Here is a 20,301-nt window from a genome sequence, read left to right on the forward strand (position 1 = left end):
TGATTTAAATCAATCCAATTAGAATTGGATTAATTTCGTTTGAATGATCAAGTTTTATATATATATATATATATATATATATATATATATATAAATCATTATATTTTTTAAATTCAACTTGAATCTTAAAAATGTTATATATAGCAACAAAAACAAATAGTATGGTAGTAATAATAAGTAAATGTCGTGGAAACTTGTTCCGTTTTCTAAAAAGAAAAGTTGGTATTTTGGTGGTGAAGCATGAGGAGGAAGAAAGAGCCCACGGTGACAGAATCAAAAGACACTGACCGTACATGAGGGATAAGACAACGTTTGTTTGTTCACGGAAAATGAATGGCCAGGACGTGGGAGAATAGTTCTGAGTTCAAACTTTTCTGAGTTAAAATTCTTTAGCACCAATAAAAAAATAATTTTATTCTTTAAATATATAAATTAGTGATGGATTAATATTTGAAAAAAATAAAAATTTTGATTTATTTTTCAAATGTGTAAGAGTGTGATGATTTTATCTCATATACAATTAGACATTGAGATTTAAAATTTAACAATTAATTTATCATTTATTTTATAACATAATATAACTATTATAACTTTTGCATATTCATAAATGGAATTTTTGTTTTTCTACGGATTAAATTGTTATTAATTTATATATTTAGAAATTAAAATAATTATTTAAAAAAAATAAATTTTAAATTTTATCATTTAATTACTATTATTTTATAAATTTTATCTCTTAATTTTTTTTTCCACAAATCTCATGGCTTAAAGTTTTTAATTTTCGTGCATTTTCTCATATAAGTTTATTTTTCACAAATTTATCACCCAGCTTTTTAATTTTGCACACTTTGTCATTCTGTTGATAATGAACTGATGTTGTTTTACAAGCATGTATCAATAATATATTCAAAAATTAAAATTTTAAGTGATAAAATTTATAAAATTAGACTTATATGATAAAATGTGTAAGTAGAAAATAAAAATCTGACACCGTTACTGAACTAATTAATAATGATTAACTAACACAGTGTTACTGTGTACTTATAGAACGTTCATGTACCTGTAATTATCTTATAGTATTTTTAAAGTTAAAATTATATTTTTTTTTTGAAAAATCCACCGAGATTGAACTAACAAAGAAAAGAGTTTAAATAGCTTATGCCAAAGTTGAAAAATTCAAATTTCATTATCATTATCCTCGTATGCAACAGTAAATTACACTAGCTAGTAAAGTTTTTTTTTTTTTTTGACAGACACTGGTTAGTAAAGTTTAAACTAATTATTACATAAATATAATTTGTACAATTTATTATACTATTTAGTAACTTTCATTTAAATTTGGTAAAAAAAAAAAAACTTTCAATGAAATAATTTTATCTTAAAACAAATCATTAAATTGAAAAGTTCTTTTCATATCAATCATATTTACGGAATTTTATAGTAATGCAAAATTATTTAAGACTAGTACCTCATTTTTATAAAGAAAACATACATGAAAACACATCATTATATATTGAACATGTTTATATAAACATGAAAACAAAAATTGAGTTTATATAAATTTTACTATTTCTATTTCAAAATGTAAGTAATTTTAAAGAACAAACTATTTTTCACTTTTATATTATCTTATATACCAAATTAAAAAAAAAAAGAAGATATGAAGATATTTTAACGTTATATTTTCTTTATGCATTTTTCACAAATGAAATAAAAGGATGTATTAATAGAGTAAGAGAGACAGATAGTCTTAATTAAATTTGGCCATATTTAATATAACTTCCTAGTGGTTACAGTATATTACAGTTTGAATGGGTAATTTTTCCGTAACATGGAGAATAGAGGGAGGTGAGTAATTGGGGTATCAGTATAGTACAAAGCTACAACAAAAGTGCAAATCTTGAAGAAGCTGACTACTGGAATAGCCACCTAATCACCGTAGACCGTAGGCTTGAAAGGCTAGTCTCACAATAATGCACGTCTACATATAGATATTTTGCAAAAAAGTACATAGTATAAGACATATTATTAATAATTTTATATTCTAGCTTTATAATTACTTTCTTTTGTTTTTCCTTTTGATTTTTTTATTTATTTATCAAGATCTAAGGACCATTTATTTATTTTAGAAATCAAAGATATGTCTCCATTAATTTTCTATTTAGAAAAACAAAATTAAAAAACGTGATAAACTTGAACAATATGTGTGGGTGAGTATTTATGTATATAATTTTCCCCCTAAAAAATGTATATAATTTTAAATCATCTTATTTTCACTTTTACGTTTGCAAAATTTTTAAACTTACTTTTGTACCCTGAATTAGAGTCGAAAAATGCCAAAAATTTTGCCAAATAAATTGCAAAATTTTCAACCTCATGTTTTGCGTCACAAATCCGTAGTAACAACTTTATTTATCCACTGCGTACGAATTTGTTACATTCTATAAATTATTTTAATTTTAAAATTACTTTTAAATTTATTTATATTTTTATAAATTTTGTTTTAATTAACTTCATAAATATAAATTACATTTAAAATTATCAATATTGAATTTTTTACTGCAATATTGAATACTTTTATATATTTAAAAATCACAACATTTCATATATTACATTTAATAAATATAGTATTTAATGATCTTGTTCAAGTCTCTCTCTTTATGCATGTATATGGTGAAAACGGACACTCGGCAGAGGTACAGCACCTTTTAATATATGATTCGATTAATTTATTTCTACAAATGACCATTCATTTTCTTGACAACTTTTGAAAAAGAAAGATTAATCTCTGGAAAAAAAATGTCATTTTTTAAATATATGGGCTTGATTACTTTAAAAAAAATGCCCTCGATTGACTTTCTTATTTTGGAGCATGCGTATAGATTTTGCAGATTTTCTCTCTTGGTTTGAAAATGTTGGCCCCACGTTAGGTAGGAGATCGAAGATAAAAGGTTATTTTTGACTGTTTAAGATTTTATAAGTTTTCATAAAGTTTTTCAATTTACACCTACGTCGTAATTAAAGTGTGGGTTGTGAAGAGTTTGGGACAAGACAAGGTTTGAATATCTGTTTTGTTAGTCTCTCCATTTGTATGTCCAGATCAAAGGAAAATCCATCCTTTCCAGAGTGAAAACTCCTCTCTCCTTTTTAGGATTTTATTATTGCATAACTTACTTTTAACCCAAAAAGTGAGGTTAAAGTTTATGGATAATAGTTACAAGCCATTATTGAAACAACGAACGAACGAACTGTTATTTTATTTCATTCGTTCCTAGATAAGATATCTACATACATACATGTTTCATATGTTGTTGTTGTTGTTGCCACAAATTTTCTGGTTTAGGAGGGTCGAGGAGGAGACAGTGACAGAATCGGAAATACGAAGAAACAAAAAGGACAAAAGGAAGAAGCTGTGGAACGAAGAGGGAGAGAAGAACGGACCACAAATGTTGGAGTTTCACCCCACTCACGAGTCACGAGACCAGCGTCACACATTATGATATTTTTTCTTCGCATTCGCTGAAGTTTCAAACCTAAAAAGTAAATAAAAATATAAAATTAAATTAAATAATAAATAAAAAAATATAGTGACTTTATGTTGAATTTAGACGTTAAATGTAACGGCCCATAATCGCTTTTGCAATCATTGTAGCACTGCTTAGCTTCATTCACCCTTCTTCTCACTTCCCATTCCAAACCAACACCAACAACAAAACCACCTTCTCAACCGGAATCTTCACACTCCCCACCAAATCTCATCAACCCCTCTTTTCGATCGCACCTACGGTAATATAAACTACCCACTATGCTATCTCGTTCACCACCACACTTGCACACATAATCTTCTTTCTTATTCTTTCCTTATTATTATTTTGTAAGTAGTTTTCTTTTCCTATAAATAAATTCAAGGTGCTTGTGTTTCTTGAGATATAAAGTGAATTGGGTGATTAAAGGAGAAGAGAAGTGGAAAATATCGTGATTTCGATCACTGCAAACAAAAAAACTAATAATTAATGGCTAATATTTGTCGAAAAAAAAACATGCTCGTGTTTCTTGTTTCTTGTTCCTTGTTTAGTTTCAGCGTATGCACCACTCTCAAGGTGTTTCCTTCTTAAGCTTTTGTTACCTTTTTTTAAAGGAAGTTGTGAGTTGTTGGAACTTGGACGCCTACTAGATCCGTTGGAGTTGGAGGGGTGGATCAAAAGCTAGGGTTTCACTAGCTGGTGTGCTTTTACGTATCCCGTGAGAGCTTTAACTTGTTCTTGTTTTTTTTTTTTGGGGTACTTGCTTAGGTTTTACGGGTTGGGTGAGTTATATTATGTGAGTGGGTGCTTCGTCTTCAATCTTACCGACACATAGATTGGGAGGGTGTTGGTTGCACTGTTCGGTTTTGGTGGTTGGAATAGTTAGAAGCTTGCTATCTCTCGTGCTTTCTTTTGTTTTTGCACAAAAACAAGCACAAGTAGCTTTATTAATTAATTTCACGATATTATTGAATAATAATAAATTAATCAACTCTACCTCTTCTCCTAGTACAACTAAACGAAAACGAAGCTCTATGTCAATCGGGTTCTTCATTAACACTTTTTTTCTTCTTCTTTCATGATATTCTTGTAAATATTTCGTGTTTGAAGTTTGAACCTAATTTGCTGCAGCGTGTCTGTAGTATAATTTTAGTTTAATTTCAATTTTGCGTCGAAATTATGTTAATAAAAACTATTATTATTATTATTATTATTATTATTATTATTATTAAACTATATGTACTCGTGACAAATAAGGTGGTGATGGTTGTGCCTCGATGCAGGAGAGGGTTTTTTTTTTACTATTATTAGTATTTTTTTTTTGTTTCTAATTTCGTTGTTTTCTCTCTCTCTTATGCGTGATGCAGATATTCACTTGTGATGGGGCTTCCTGGGTGATCGTTAAGGCATTGTTTGGGAGTGGTGGAATTAGGTGGTTGGAATGAGCAGCTTAAGGCCCGAATTGCATGTTGCGCAGCAACTTCGGCGCGACAAATTGAGGATCCAAAACAGTTCCCAACAACAACACTTGCAAGAGTTCCCCAACAACCTAGAACAGTTGTCGTTACAACCAGGGTTCAACTTGGATCTTCTTCAAGTAAGAAGCGTTCGAAATGGCAACATGCTTGATGAAGCACTTTATTCATCGGAAATGATCACTTTTCCAAACCCTTTATCTGCTCCTAGAAACCCTTTGGAGTGTCAAGAGCTTATGATGGTTCAGTATGGTTCAACTTCGTTCCCTCATTCATCATCCCCAAAGGAGCAACAATGTGAACCACGCAACTTGGGTGCTAGTTGGATGTTGAATTATAACAACAGCAGCAGCAGCAACAACAACAACAGCAACAACTCCCTTTACTCTTCTGAGCTCAATAACAATGTTTCGAGTGAAATGGCCAATAGAGAAATTCAGAAGCAGTTTGGTGAAATGCAATACCCTCCTTCTTCATCTTCTTCGTCTCCAATTTACCATAATGCCTTGCAGGACATGGCTTATGGCGTTTGGGGAGGGAATAATCATCATGGTGAATCTGTGCTTCATTATGGAAACAACGAGTTACGCATTGGGGGTGCTAATTTATGGACACATAATAATAATAATATTCCATTGGGTTTCAAGAAGATTAATAACGATGAACAGTTACATGACAGGAATCATACTCATCAGGGTCTATCATTGTCGCTCTCATCAAATTCAAAACAACAACAATCCAAGCCTTGTTTTGATGAAGGGTCTGTTGTGAAATCACCCTCCTCGACCATGAAGCTGAATGCGCTTTCAAACAACAACAACAACACTGTTTATCGAAATGTTGGCCCTCTCGGTCCTTTCACTGGTTACGCCACGATTTTGAAGAGTTCAAGGTTCTTGAGGCCGTGCCAACAGCTGTTAGATGAATGGTGCTGTCAATCTGGTTCAAAATTTGCAAAGAGAGGGATTTGTGATGTTCCAGAGTGGGTCTCTCGAGATGTCAGTTCTGCTTCTACTTGTGCTACTGCTCTTAATGTTGATGAAAGTGCTGCAAAAGGTGGTGGCAATTCGGGTGCTTCATCCTCTGTGTTGTATTGTTCAATCGAAAACAACAACAATAATAATAATAATAATAATAATAATAATAATAATAATAATAGCGCTGATGGCGGAGCCGCGAGTAGCTTTTGTCTTTCTTCTCGACCAGAGTGCCAAAAGAACAAGGCAAAACTATTGTACATGCAAGAGGAGGTTGGTGTTTTTTTTTTTTTTTTCACACTGCTCATGTAGTATATATAATAGTAACCCTTCTGGTCTGTTTATGATTTATTTTACTTTTTTGTCTAGTGTGTTTTTGGTATATGGCTTAATGTCTGCCAGTGATTTTTACTCGAGTAACATAGGTGAAAAAAGGCCAAATGCTTTAAAACTTCCGTGTGCAACAAGAAGTCATTTTTGGTGTGTCGGTTACTGTGGATGCAAAGCTCTTGAAAAGTTAGGTTGCAAAGATGTATACAACTAGGTTTCACGTCCTGAGAATATGGGGAAAAAAATGAAATTGCATATTTGTGTGTTTTGTTGAATTGGATAGTTAGTTAATTTCGACGTGTCTCTAATTTTATAGCTTGTTGTTTTCTTATTCTTATTGGTTTGAATTGTTGGTATATGCAAAATATTATATTCCTAATTGTTGGTAATAATGCTGTTGTTCTTTTGACATTTTGGTTTCGGCTAATGCTGTTGTTTTCCTTTCCTCAAGAAGCTCTGGTCAAATTAAGTTTTGATTTTTTACTTTCTAATTTTCTTTTGTTGTGTCTTTGTTATTGTTGCTCTCGTTCTTTTGCTTTGTTTTTCAATTTTCATTGTTCCGGGGTGTAATTTATTTACTACCGAAAGAGTGGCTTGCCCCGCACCTTAAAAAGAAGAGTGGAAGTTAACTGACAAGGTCCAATACCCATTTGAATTGATTTTGGTATGTGTTCATATAGTATTTGCGTTGACGGTGTCATATAGTATTTGAGTTTTGATATTTTAATTTAATTTGAATTAGTTGAGAACATTCTTGTGGAATGATGAATAGATCCTTTTTGAGCTTCCTGTTATTACTGTTTTTTGTTTCTGTGTAAGATTCCATTGTGTGGACTGTGGAGTAATATGTATGTCATTTGTCATGTTATTCTTTCCTCGTTCAGTGATTAATTCATATTCTCATAATTGTTCTCTTCTTGGTACAAATATAGATATTCTCATATTTGCTTGTTAATTGAATATCTTGTCATTTTTAGGAGTCAAGTTTGTTAATTTGCTGGACTCAATCTATAATCATATCCATAAAAATATGAAGTCACAACAATGAAAATCTCCGTAAACATTTTCCAATTAATAATGAACTATGTTGATAAATAGTTGCTTGTTAATAACTTTTTAATATATTAACTAGTTAAGTTGTTCATAGTTTCAAAATTAGAAATTAGAAGTAATTTTAAGTTTTTCTTTTGTGTGTGTAATTTTCTCAAACAAATTAAGTTAATTTACCTCCGTAATTTGGAACTATTATGGAATTAAATGCATTTTTGTAAAGGGAACTAGTTAATCGTATGAAAATGACTCGAATGCTCTTGCATTGATATTTTTTGTGCTTTTTTTCCTTCTTTGTATATTTTGAGAGAATATTAGAGAACATTCCATCCTCTGTTTCCTTGCTTGCTAATTACCCTTTCCCTACAAAATAATTGCGTTTGATACATAATAAATTATTATTGCTTACTGAAGAGTTTTAAAATATACTATTTTTCATTCACGTGCATCTACACATGTTCACCTGTTCACGCCCGCGTTGATTTAGATGCAGATGTACTCTAAAGACATTCTTTTTTGTTATTTTTTGAAATAAATATTCTGAAGAAATTGCTCTCAACTCAATTCTCAATGCATCAAGCAGGATAGATCTTACTGTTTTTTCTTGTACCTTATTTGGTAGCATTTTGATTTAGCTGTTGAAAGAGGTGATACATAGGTTACGTTAAATTGCGGTATTTACTGTTGCAAATTGCTCTAGTTTTGAGGCAGTGGAAGATAGTGCATGCTGTGTTTTAATAGTAGGAATAAGCTTTGTTGCTCAAGATGGATGGGATTCGCTTCTTGTCATAAGCTGTTTATAAATCCTAAGTCTATATGCAAAAACAGTACTTGTAGATAATAACCTTTCAACTGTGTATATATTCCACTTTCCGAAAGTACTTTGTTTGTTCCGAAGTCTCTAGCTAAGAAAAGAGTTTGAGGGACTATCAGGCTATTAACTTGTTCAAATTGGGTGGGTTATTAGTGGTTAGTTTTTGTCATCTACTTCAGCACACATTGAATAATTTTTTTTTTCCTGAATAATTGTGGTTGTTAGAACAAGATACAAATATCTTGTTATCATGTGTTGTACACCATTGCTTTACAAGGCTTGCTACAACTCCCCAATAATTATGAAATTTTTAAGGGATGAGTTTCTGATTTTTTGGGTTTAGAATAATACAATTCTCTTGTGCTTAATTATAATATTGTTAGTTAGAATTTATGGAGATGCTTTTAAACTTGCTGTTTTGGTTTTGTTGCACTGAGTCATGATAGGTTACTAGGAGATACAAGCAATACCATCAACAAATGCAGATGGTTGTTCAATCATTCGAGTCGGTGGCAGGTCTTAGTTTGGCTACCCCGTACGTCTCCTTGGCTCTCAAGTCAGTGTCAAAACACTTCAGGTGCCTAAAAAATGCAATCTCAGATCAACTGAAGCTTACATGTGAAGTCTTGGGAGAGGACTTTTCAATACCAACCACAAGTACTGGTAGTAAATTTGACAACAACATGGCCAGGCTAAGGTGCATGGACCAAAGTTTTCAAAAAAACAAATCTGGAGGAGCTAACATAAACTTTCTTGAGCCCCAACAACACGTATGGAGGCCCCAGAGGGGCTTACCAGAACGCTCAGTGGCAATTCTTAAAGCTTGGCTATTTGAGCATTTTCTTCATCCGTATGTCCTCTTTCTCTGTGACCTAGTGTGAAACTATGAAACTTCTGTTTGCCCAAAAGAAGAAAAAGGAGATTAAATTATGGGTTTCTTTTGCTGTTCAATTTCATTTCAGGTACCCCACGGACACTGATAAACACATGTTGGCTACCCAAACGGGTCTATCACGAAACCAGGTTTGGAGGGTCTACTCCTTTTGAATTCATTATTATGTCTATAGTCCTTTATCTATTTGTTTGATTGAATTTGTGTATTTGACATGCTCTTTTGGCTGCTTCTAAGCGGGTCCAATAAGTGGGTCAAATATTTAGTCAAATGTTTGCTAACTCATCAAAATTTGACGTTGTAATTTAGCTAATTAGGAAACTTGTTCTTTTTTTGTTTTTCATTCTCAAGCTTTTAGGCTGACATGTTTTTATTAATGATTATAAATATGCATTGGCTTTCATTTTATTTGCAAAATTTCTGTAGGAATTTGTGAAATAATAACATGTTTGTGTTTTCACCCATTTCCTTATCTAAACATTGTTCCTTCTAATGTGTAATTGAGGTATGCATATAATGTGAATTTGAAAATAAATTATGAAGCCAGCTAGCCAAACCCACATTAAGGATTTTTGTTTTGTTTTGGTTCTTATTAGTTTTTGCCACGAGAGTTAAGCATATTTTATGGTTGACATTGTTAAAACCAGCAGTCTAGTTTTTCCCACATAGTCCATTTAAGAGATGTGATAATTCAATATGACTAGTTTGGGAGAAATTATTGTGTATGGACCATGGGGTCACTACCAATCTCCTTGCGACATGTTATTAGTTCTATTTTGTAAATTGAAAAATATAGTTGTCGGGTGGAGATCGACTCAGACCATGTAATAATTTTTACACACGATCATGTAGAGATTGACTGGGATTAGATGGTGTTTGACAATGTATATAATAATTTCTCCTTATTTTGATGCAATTAGGTATATATATATCCTTTCCAAGCTAGCTGGTATAAATTTTTACTGCAAGAAACCTGGAAATAACAATGTAACTGATTAACATAGGTATCAAATTGGTTCATAAATGCTCGAGTCCGCGTGTGGAAGCCAATGGTTGAGGAAATACACATGCTCGAAACAAAAGGCGTGACAACAGAAGCCCGCCAACACCACCAAACCTCTAGTAAAAATGACCAGTTAGCTTCTGCTTCTGAAGGCAGCAACAACCAGCCCAAATCTGATAACCAACCTGCTCACAGGTTCGGTGGCGCCCATGCATCACATTCACATGCAATCCCTGAAAAGCAATTCCAGTGTTTGGAAATGGGGTCATCCTCTTCTGCATGCAACGAGGAACAAATTGGAATGGAAGAAGACCAATGGAATCAAGAGAAGAGGTCAAAACTGGACTGCCAGATTACTACTACAACACCAAGCATGGATGGGACTGTGATGGGGTTTATGCCGTACCGAAGAAGTGGACTTGAGGGTCTTGGATCAGTGTCACTCACTTTGGGTCTTAGGCATGGTGTTGAAGGTGTGCAACAACAACAATTGCAACAAGAGGAGGAGCTTAGGCGTCAATTTGGAGGGCATATGATCTATGACTTTGTGGGCTAGTTAGATATTTTGTTACGAGGGAAGGAATAATAAAGGGTCAAGGAAAAATATTTGGACCCTTTTGCAGCTGAAAACATACTCTAGTGAATGTGGCAAAAAATAGTTGTTTACATTTGCTTGAGAAGGAAAACGGGGGATACTGTGTAAGCTGTTTACCTTCCAATTTTTGCTTTTGTGCCAGAGAAATTGCGTGTGAACTGAAATTGGGTGGCTATCCTTGCAACATTGGCAGGCTTCCGTAGGGTATTTGGAAGGAGTGGCCAATGTGTTAAACTTGAGAAGATGGGGTTAAAGGCAAGGACAACTTAAGTTTAGGTATATAATACTTGCATTCACATTTCTGTAATATTCAACTCAACGCAATTTTGGGCACGTAAAAAAGAAAAGAACAGCAATATTTATACACTCGTAAATTCTACTACAACTCTTGCTATACCTGTTCTCGCCCCTTTATCTCTTCCTTTCGTTCATGTCTAATAGCAATTTTCATTCCCCTCTTTGGTGGATATACTTTCTTTGAGGCATTGTATTATTTTTAAAAGGAATGTGGTGTGGAAGATATTTTCACTGTGATGGGAAACAATTTTCTCTCTTCCACCTTAAAAAGTAAATATCAGAGAGGTGATTGTGTGTGAAACATGAATAGCTAGGTTATGAAATGATATGTGATTTGGGAGAAATTGTTTAATGGCTGTGGATCACCTTGTGTTCATGGTGTTGATGAATTTTTACGTGACTCGATCGAGTTTTTCAATTTATGACAATAGGAAGAAGAAAACAAAACTTTGTTTAGGTGATCGAGATTCAGCTTGTCTCAATTTAAGGTACATACAGTGAGACTTAGTTTGGGCTTTGTGTGCTTACTGAGATTGATCTTTACTCAAACCCATCGGTCAGGTGTAAAGTTAACCATCGATTATCTGTTTTAATTTACACTCAGTTACTACAATTAGTATGACGCTTATCTCCTAAATTGAGAATTTGGTTCAAAGTAACCGAATCAGATTTAGCTGGGAAGTGAAGACCCAAACATGCACTTTGAGATACACAATGCATTTTAGAATATATTATAGGCCCACTAAGTTTTGCCAAGTGATGGCAGACATTGAGTGGTATATAGTCTTGTAAACCCACTACGTGGGGTTTTATAGTCGCGTAATCTTCATAATAGTAGGCCAATTGTCAAATGCCTCTCCTTTTGATGTTATCTCCTTAGCATTAAGGATATTAAAAAAAAAAATCTAACAACACTGAAGTCAACCATAAAAAACTCAACCAATTTTATAAAAAAATTGAACTGAATTGTTGTTGTAAAAAATTGAATTGAACTGTTTGAGAACCGAGTCAAACTACAAAAACCGAACCATTTATAATGGAGTAAAATTTCTCATATAATCTCTTGTGAATCCGTGCAAAAACATTTTAGTTTTGGTCATAGTACAGTTCGGTTTTGTTTTCGCACAATTTGGTTTAATTTAACTTTTTTTAACACCCCTACTAGTGGTGCCTTTTGCACAACAATAACACTAGTAAGCAAAATGTAAATAGGAAGTTATAAGATTGACTTGATGATAAATGGTGAAAGAGGTATGGGATAGGTTATGGGCTTAAATTTTCCCGTTAACAAAAACTAACAACGAATATTTGCTGCTAAAAAAAAGCAATTAATCAAGATCCTTAGCCAAGGCCCAGAAGTCATTATAGCTAGCAAGTTGATAACGGCTAAATATGAGTTATTTTGATAATAAAAATATATTGAAAATATCTTTAAAAATATTTATTTAGCAGTTATCTTTTGGCTTAAATATTAAGATTTGATATTTTTCTTATTTATGTCTTGCAGATGTGAAAAGGAGAGATTAAAGGAGAAAAAGATCTAGAAAATATCCAAAATATCAAGAAGATATTATTAGATGCAAAACAAATTCAAAAGATATCAAAAATATCAAAAAGAAGATTTTTAGCATCAAGTCCAAATCCACTACAACAACTATATAAAGGGAGTCAAGCCAAGCAGAAAAGAACAACACACAACAACCCCCCTCCTAGGGGTTTCATTTACTCCCTCTCTTTCTTTCACCCCTTTCTCATTGTAAAGCCCTCAATGGCTATGAGTGGCTAAGCCTCTAGCTAGGGTCTGGCAGGTCCAAAAGCCAAGCGATGTATGATATACTCACTGTTTATCAATGCAAATGTGTTTTCTATTTTATTATCTTTTCTGTTTTTATCTTGCATTATTCATCTTTATATTCTGTTAGAGGTTAGACGCTCGGGAGAGGGTAACTTCTAAATAAGATTTAAAAAATGTATGCATGCATTGGTTTTAGGAGTTAGGCACTCGGAAGAGGGTAACTGAACAAAAAAAAAAGGATTTCATAAGAAAGTCATTGCTAGGAATAGAATGATTATTTTATGCCCATGCATTCTTGTAAACATCTAGAATTCATACTTCATCATTTTATTTGTTGAGTCTTTGCAAAGGAATTTGAAAGATAGATAAATAAAATAGGCTTGTCATCTTGAGGAATCAAGGGCAAGTAATTGAACAAATGTGGGTAGAACAAAATCACCTAAATTGATAAAGAAAAATCATAAACTCATACATCCTAGGCAAACAAGGCAGGTCAGGTCCCAACCTTATCATATTCTGATTTTATCTTCTATTTTTATCTTTTACTTTTTTATCTTATTTTTTATCTTTTATCTTTTATTTTCTCTTATCTTTATCATATCTTACTTTAAATATTTTATCTTCTATATTTATCTTTAAATCTTTTATCTTTTCTTTTAAATCTTTATCTTATCTACCATATTTTCTTATCTTTATTTTAAATTCTTTATCTATTGCTTTTAGATTGAGTTTGCATTAATCTAAGTACAAACAAAGTCTCTATGGATTCGACACTCGGACTTCCGAGTACTTTATTACTTGTGACAAATTTGGTACACTTGCCAACGAGTTAACAAGTTTTTGGCGTCGTTGCCGGGGACTTTATTTTTCGTACTTGATTATTAACATATTCCAATTTTAAAGCAATTAGTATTCACTTTCTATTTTTTATTTTACTTTCTTTCTTGTTTTTATCTATTTTTTTAGTGCTTCATTTTATTTTTCAATTTTTTGTCTTTATTCATTCTTATTTTATTCTTTTCTTTTTAAAAATAAAAATATATAAAAAATTAATTTTTATTCTGTGATAACGTGCACGGTAGTTGTTTCTTTTGTGAATAGTGCACATTCCTTCTTTAAAGAACACATCATGGCAGAAGATTGTCCAAAGAGGATGACGCTAGAGGATTACTCTAGTCCTATTATACCTCAATACTTCACCAGCATAACTAGACCAGAGGTGCAGGCGGCCAACTTCTCATATCCATATTCCTTGATCCAGCTGATTCAAGAGAATCTATTTCACGGTCTACCAAGTGAAGATCCATACGTACATCTGGCCACATACATTGACATTTGCAACAAGGTGAAGATAGCAGGAGTGCCTGAAGATGCCATCCGCCTCAACTTATTTTGTTTTTCCTTGGCCGGTGAAGCAAAAATAGGGCTTCGCTCGTTTAAGGAGAATAGCCTGCGGACATGGGACGAGGTGGTGGAGGAGTTCTTGAAGAAATATTTCCCAGAGTCAAAGACCACTGAAAGGAAGATGGAAATTTCTTCATTCCATCAATTTCCAGATGAATCCCTCAGTGAGACACTCGATCGCTTTCATGGGTTACTTTGGAAGACTCCTACACATGGGTTTAGCGAGCCAGTCCAGCTCAACATCTTTATTGATGGCTTGCAACCCCATTCCAAGCAGTTCCTCGACGCCTCAGCCGGTGGAAAGATCAAGTTAAAGACTCCAGAAGAAGCTATTGAGCTAATAGAGAATATGACGGCCAATGATTATGTCATTCTACGCGACCAAGAGCCCAACCCACAAGAAGAAAGCACTAGGCTAGAAGAATTGTTGGTACAGTTCATGGAGGAAACAAGGTCACATTAGAAGAGCATTGATGCAGCAATTAGAAATCTGGAAGTACAACTAGCTAAGCTAGTTGCTGAAAGACCCACCGAAACCTTTGCGGTCAATACTGAGATGAAGCCCAAAGAGGAGTGTAAGATAATTTTAACTGAGGAAGATGTGGAAGAAGAAAAGAAGGAAGAGATAGAAAGAAAAGAGGAGAAAGCACAACAATGGGAGAAGTACTCACAAGTAGAAATTCAACAAAAAAGTATTCTCCAAGTCAATACCACTCCTCATCAAGTGATTGTCAAGGAAGGAAGACATGGAAAACATGATAAACCCTTAAGTGTCCTTCTCTCCTTAACCACCAACACTTTCCTTGCAACAATATGGAAGGTGTTTCCGACATACATGAGTTTCATGGCGTCTCTAGCTAAGAGGCGAAAATGCAAGAAAGATGTGTTCTATGTGACCTTCATGCCACCTTGAAGGCATTTGATTCGTCAAGCTAATGACGTTAAAGAAGCGCTTACTGGGAGGCAACCCAGGATTTCTTACCCTTAGTTAATTGCATTATGCGTTTTGTTTTTTTTAGGATAGTTGTGTTATTTCCTTTCTTTATTTTGATTTTGTGCATTTTAATTTCAGAAATTTAATTTCAGTAGTTTAAATTTAGTCATTGAATAAAAATTGTATGATATTTGTGAAGTCACTATTTAGGCTTTTTCTAAAGGATTCAACACTTGAAATGCTGCATGACAATTGTGAAAATACTGGTTTCCTAGAAGCAAGAGTCAGTTAAACAGTGGAACATGAATCACAAAGAGAGAAAAGGTTAGCTTGATGGAAAGAGATCATGGTCCGGTAAGCCGATAACTTTATCTTGTCACGGTGAGCCGTGTGAACTTAATTATGAGAGAACGTCTGTTTTTAAATTCTTAATTTTGCATCATTCTTAGACTGTTAGATTATTTGCATAAGGTGGATATGATCAAGGCCATGTTTCTTTTAGCCACTCAGCCAAAAAGCCAACCTGTGATGAATTTATCCCTTGCACCCCTGTTGAGCCAAAAGTAATAATGATTTGTTTGAATAAACCCCTGAGCCTAATTTTGATATCCTTGACCTTGATTTAGGGTTCTAAGAGAGCTTAAGGGTTTCAAGTTATGATAAGCCCTTAATTTGGGGGATTCGTAAGGGAATTTGCCTAAAAAAAAAAGCAGCACAGAATAGGGCACCCTTAGAAGCTTGTAAGCCCAAAGTAGTCTTACCAAAAAAAAGCAGCACACAAAAAGGCACCCTCAGAAGCTTGTAAGCCCAAAGTATTCTTATAAAAAAAAAAGATTGCAAATAAGGGCATAAAAAAAGAGGTGTCATAAGTGCTAAGATAAAAAAAAAAACTTTGAAATAAGGGCAGAAAAAGAGAGGTGTCATAAGTGCCAAGAAGAAAAGTGTTGTTAGAGGAATAAAGGCTGAAAAATAAATAAGTCTAGGCAGGAAATAAGTGAAAATTTTTCTAAGGATGCATGCTCTCTTATAATCCTAAGTTTTTTAAATCCCAGAAAAACCATAATTTCTTGTTTAGACGGGCCCCGTTACAAGCCAATAAAAGTCCTTAGTGATCCACCAAGTGTAAGTAAGAATAACTTTAACTGAGATGAAGTGCAAATTTGGGAATCTTAATTGCAGGTCGTAAAATTTCAAACACTCACCCCAGACACTTGTGCGCAGAAAGAAACACTAACCTTGTGAGCAAAGTGAGGCAAGCCAACTTGATTAATTTTCGATACTAACTATTTTCATCTCGATGTTGTTTGTGCTTCCATTGTGAGATTATGGCAAATACAGAAGGGACCAGTTGAAAGAATTTGAAAAAAATTGTAGCTATTGAAAGTGTTGGAGCATTCGGAGTCTGCTCTCATTTTTATTTTTGCTTGAGGACAAGCAAAATTTTAATTTGGGGGATTTTGATAACTGCTAAATATGAGTTATTTTGATAGTAAAAATATATTGAAAATATCTTTAAAAATATTTATTTAGCAGTTATCTTTGGCTTAAATATTAAGATTTGATATTTTTCTTATTTATGTCTTGCAAATATGAAAATGAGAGATTAAAGGAGAAAAAGATATAGAAAATATCCAAAATATCAAGAAATCTCAAGAAGATATGATTACATGCAAAACAAATCCAAAAGATATCAAAAATATCAAAAAAGAAAATTTTTAGCATAAGCCCAAGTCCACTACAACAACTATAGAAAGGGAGTCAAGCCAAGCAGAAAAGAACAACACACAACAACCCCCTCTCCTAGAGGTTTCATTTACTCCCTCTCTTTCTTTCACCCCTTTCTCATTGTAAAGCCCTCAATGGCTATGAGTGGCTAAGCCTCTAGCTAGGGTCTGGCAGGCCCAAAAGCCAAGCGATGTATGATGTACTCACTATTTATCAATTCAATGCAAATATGTTTTCTATTCTAGTATCTTTTCTGCTTTTATCTTGCATTATTCATCTTTATATTCTGTTAGAGGTTAGACGCTCGGGAGAGAGTAACTTCTAAATAAGATTTAAAGTGTTAGACGCTTTGGAGAGGGTAACTTCTAAATAAGATTTAAAGAAGGTATGCATGCATTGGTTTTAGGGGTTAGACACTCGGAAGATGGTAACTTCTAATAAAACAAAAAGAAAGGATTCCATAAGGAAGTCATTGCTAGGAATAGAATGATTATTTTATGCCCATGCATTCTTGGAAACATCTAAAGGAATTTGGAAGATAGATAAATAAAATAGGCCTGTCATCGTGAGGAATCAGGAGCAAGTAATTGAACAGATGTGGGTAGAACAAAGTCACCTAAATTGATAAAGAAAAATCATAAACTCATACATCCTAGGCAAACAAGGCAGGCCAGGTCCCAATCTTATCATATTCTGATTTTATCTCCTATTTTTATCTTTTACTTTTCTTATCTTATTTTTTATCTTCTATTTTCTCTTATCTTTATCATATCTTAATTTAAATATTTTATCTTCTATATTTATCTTTAAATCTTTTATCCTTTCTTTTAAATCTTTATCTTATCTACTATATTTTCTTATCTTTATTTTAAATTCTTTATCTATTGCTTTTAGATTGTGTTTGCATTAATCTAAGTACAAACAAAATCTCTGTGGATTTGACACTCGGACTTCCAAGTATTTTACTACTTGTGACAAATTCAGTATACTTGCCAACGAGTTAACACAAGTATACTTTGGAGAAAAAAAAACCCTTTAAATAATACAAATTTGCTAATGGAATCTCCAATGCTCAGTAGAAAACTATGGGAGATTACCTTAATAGGTGATCTAGTGTGGACCATAAATAATGATCCTTAGGTTGATCACATGTTTACAATATTATAATACACCCTCGACATTGTAGCACTACCTCTCTTCTTCTACTTTGCAAACCTTGTCAGCCCCCACTTTTCTTCATCTTGGAAGATGATTTTTGGTGACGCTCCTTTCATCCCCAAACCAAAAATCGTTTCCACGCAACCATCGCTCCTCACACCATGTCGTAGGAGTTTGAACTAAACAATTTCCCTCCGCAAACAAACCTTTCTGGTTGGATACCATCATTTAGAAATATGCAACACACCCTACCAACACAGTCCTCAAAATAGGCCCCGACATTCGAAATCTCCCCCTTAATCTTCTCAAAGCCATCCACACAGTTGTAGCCATTGAGATCGACCATCGTTCGAAAATCCGCAATACACCACACTGACACAATCCTTGAAAAACAGACCTAACGATGGAAATGCCTATGCTCTAAGGAAACTCGTTGTTGAAGTAGATGACATCTTCCAACTAAAACTCGCGCGCAAGCATGTGCATGCTCGTAGAAGGAGGCAAAATTACTGTTGTTGAAGCTAAGATTCAACACCCTTGAAACTTGGTGTCGGGCAAAAACCACAACTTGCACTTCAACGTGGTAGCCATCAAGATCGACTATTGTATGCCCAAATTCTCGAGAACCGCATCCTCAAACGTGGCCTCCAAGATAAGATTAGGGTAAGTGTTAATTAACTCACCACGCACCTCAAATGTTTGATGAAATCCCTAAGCAAGAAAATAAAAGAATGAAAACATGACGTGTGGGTTTTGCTTTATGCAAGTTATCGAAAGAGATGCAATGAAAGCCTCATTCCCAGGATTTGATCTTGTTGCGGCCAATGTTCCTTACTAGATATTCTGCCTTTGCCTTATCATGATTAAACTTTTTTTTTTTTATTGCTGAATGTTGACAATTAATATGTTGTTAGTAGGGAGAGATTTGAACTCATGACTTTCTTATCACTCCAACCCTTATGTCTCTCCACCAACTACCAAACCACCTTATGACTCCCTCGTGATTAAACTGGTGTATAGGACAATATCATATTGGAGTGCTATTCTTCTCCTTAGGTAACTAGCTAATCTTGGTGACTATAGGTTTTGGTTTTAGGATCAAAGGAGGAAATAACAAGATAAAAACCAAAAATTACCTCTAATGGCGATAAATGGTGGTCAATGACGATGATTGTTGGAAAGAAAAAGAGAGACAATACTATATATGATGTGGAGGTGTACCGTAATATTACGGATATAATATCAATCTAAAAATCATTAATCATAGTTCACAATGGATCATCTTATAATGATTCATCCTAACCTTCATCCAATAAACTAGATTGAATAGAAAGGAAATTTAAATTCCCTTCTTGAAGAGTCTATCTAATGTCATGACAAAATGTACTCAATAAAAACAACTTTAATAATTCCGTGTGAACCGGAAATCCAATGATAATGTGTTTTTAGCAAATCAATTTTAAAAGTGTTCTCACATTATCGGACCTAACCTGATCATGACACATAATAACTGAGCTAGGACCTGATTAATTATATAAAATATGAGTGCTAAGTAATAGAAAGGAGTGCAAATCTAAACTAATAAATTAAAAAGAGAAAGAGTGAATCAGAGAAGCTATAGTGGACATATAGCAAAGGGCACTGGTCCACCTATGAATCATCCAAAAAGCTAGCGTATTTGGTTATGCATGTATTAATTAATAATGAATTTGCTACTTAACTATGGAATGGGAATTAAGCACAAGAATAATAAATATAGATGGTTCTATCTTGAGTGTTTTTTTATAAGTAATAAAAGAGACATTTAATCCTTAATAAAGTAGCTTAACAATTTTCATATATGAAAAATCATAAGTTTAAGTTTTTATTTTTTTATGAGGTAAATATAAGTATTTTATAAGAACTTTTTCATCATCTTTTTTTGTCTTGCATTAAGACGCCATCTCCTTGCCCAAAATTTTAGTGTAAAAAAATAGTAACAATATAATATTCCTGAAACTGATAACCACATGAAAATACATAATTGATCAAGATGGAATCGTGAATAAAATAAATTAGTACTATACTCTCATATTTATCTATATATTTATACAGCCATTTTTTTAGGCAAAAACTTCTATTTACATAGCCATGAATTGTATAGTAATTCATAAATAAAATTTACGCATGAGTACAACATCTATTTGGATTGATTTTTTTAAAAAAAGGTTGGATTCAACTATAGTTTCCTTAAAAATTAATTAGATCCAAAATCTAATCCATCTTATATATAGATTTTTTTGTTTATTTTATTTTCAATTTTGAGCTTTTTGGGTTCGATTTCGGGTT

At 33.3% G+C, this 20,301-nt stretch overlaps 1 protein-coding gene across 1 annotated transcript; it reads left to right on the forward strand.

The window, feature by feature from the left end:
* Positions 1 to 3,626: 3,626 nt before the first annotated feature.
* LOC114377547 (BEL1-like homeodomain protein 8) lies at positions 3,627 to 11,056 on the forward strand. The gene is made up of 5 exons (XM_028336105.1): positions 3,627 to 3,786; positions 4,892 to 6,249; positions 8,617 to 9,020; positions 9,133 to 9,193; positions 10,067 to 11,056. Exons 2-5 carry the CDS (start codon positions 4,966 to 4,968, stop codon positions 10,619 to 10,621), a joined length of 2,304 nt encoding a protein of 767 aa, XP_028191906.1. The 5' UTR covers positions 3,627 to 3,786; positions 4,892 to 4,965; the 3' UTR covers positions 10,622 to 11,056.
* Positions 11,057 to 20,301: the final 9,245 nt, after the last annotated feature.

This window comes from Glycine soja, chromosome 11 (genome assembly GCF_004193775.1).
Source record: "Glycine soja cultivar W05 chromosome 11, ASM419377v2, whole genome shotgun sequence".
Classification (NCBI taxonomy): domain Eukaryota; kingdom Viridiplantae; phylum Streptophyta; class Magnoliopsida; order Fabales; family Fabaceae; genus Glycine; species Glycine soja.

What these genes read in the sequence shown, in the direction of transcription:
- LOC114377547 (XM_028336105.1), top strand. Translation starts at nt 4,966, where the DNA reads ATGAGCAGCTTAAGGCCCGAATTGCATGTTGCGCAGCAACTTCGGCGC. An exon ending in TTTGAGCATTTTCTTCATCC is followed by an intron (nt 9,021 to 9,132) that starts GTATGTCCTCTT and finishes ATTTCATTTCAG; the next exon opens with GTACCCCACGGACACTGATA. An exon ending in CGGGTCTATCACGAAACCAG is followed by an intron (nt 9,194 to 10,066) that starts GTTTGGAGGGTC and finishes TGATTAACATAG; the next exon opens with GTATCAAATTGGTTCATAAA.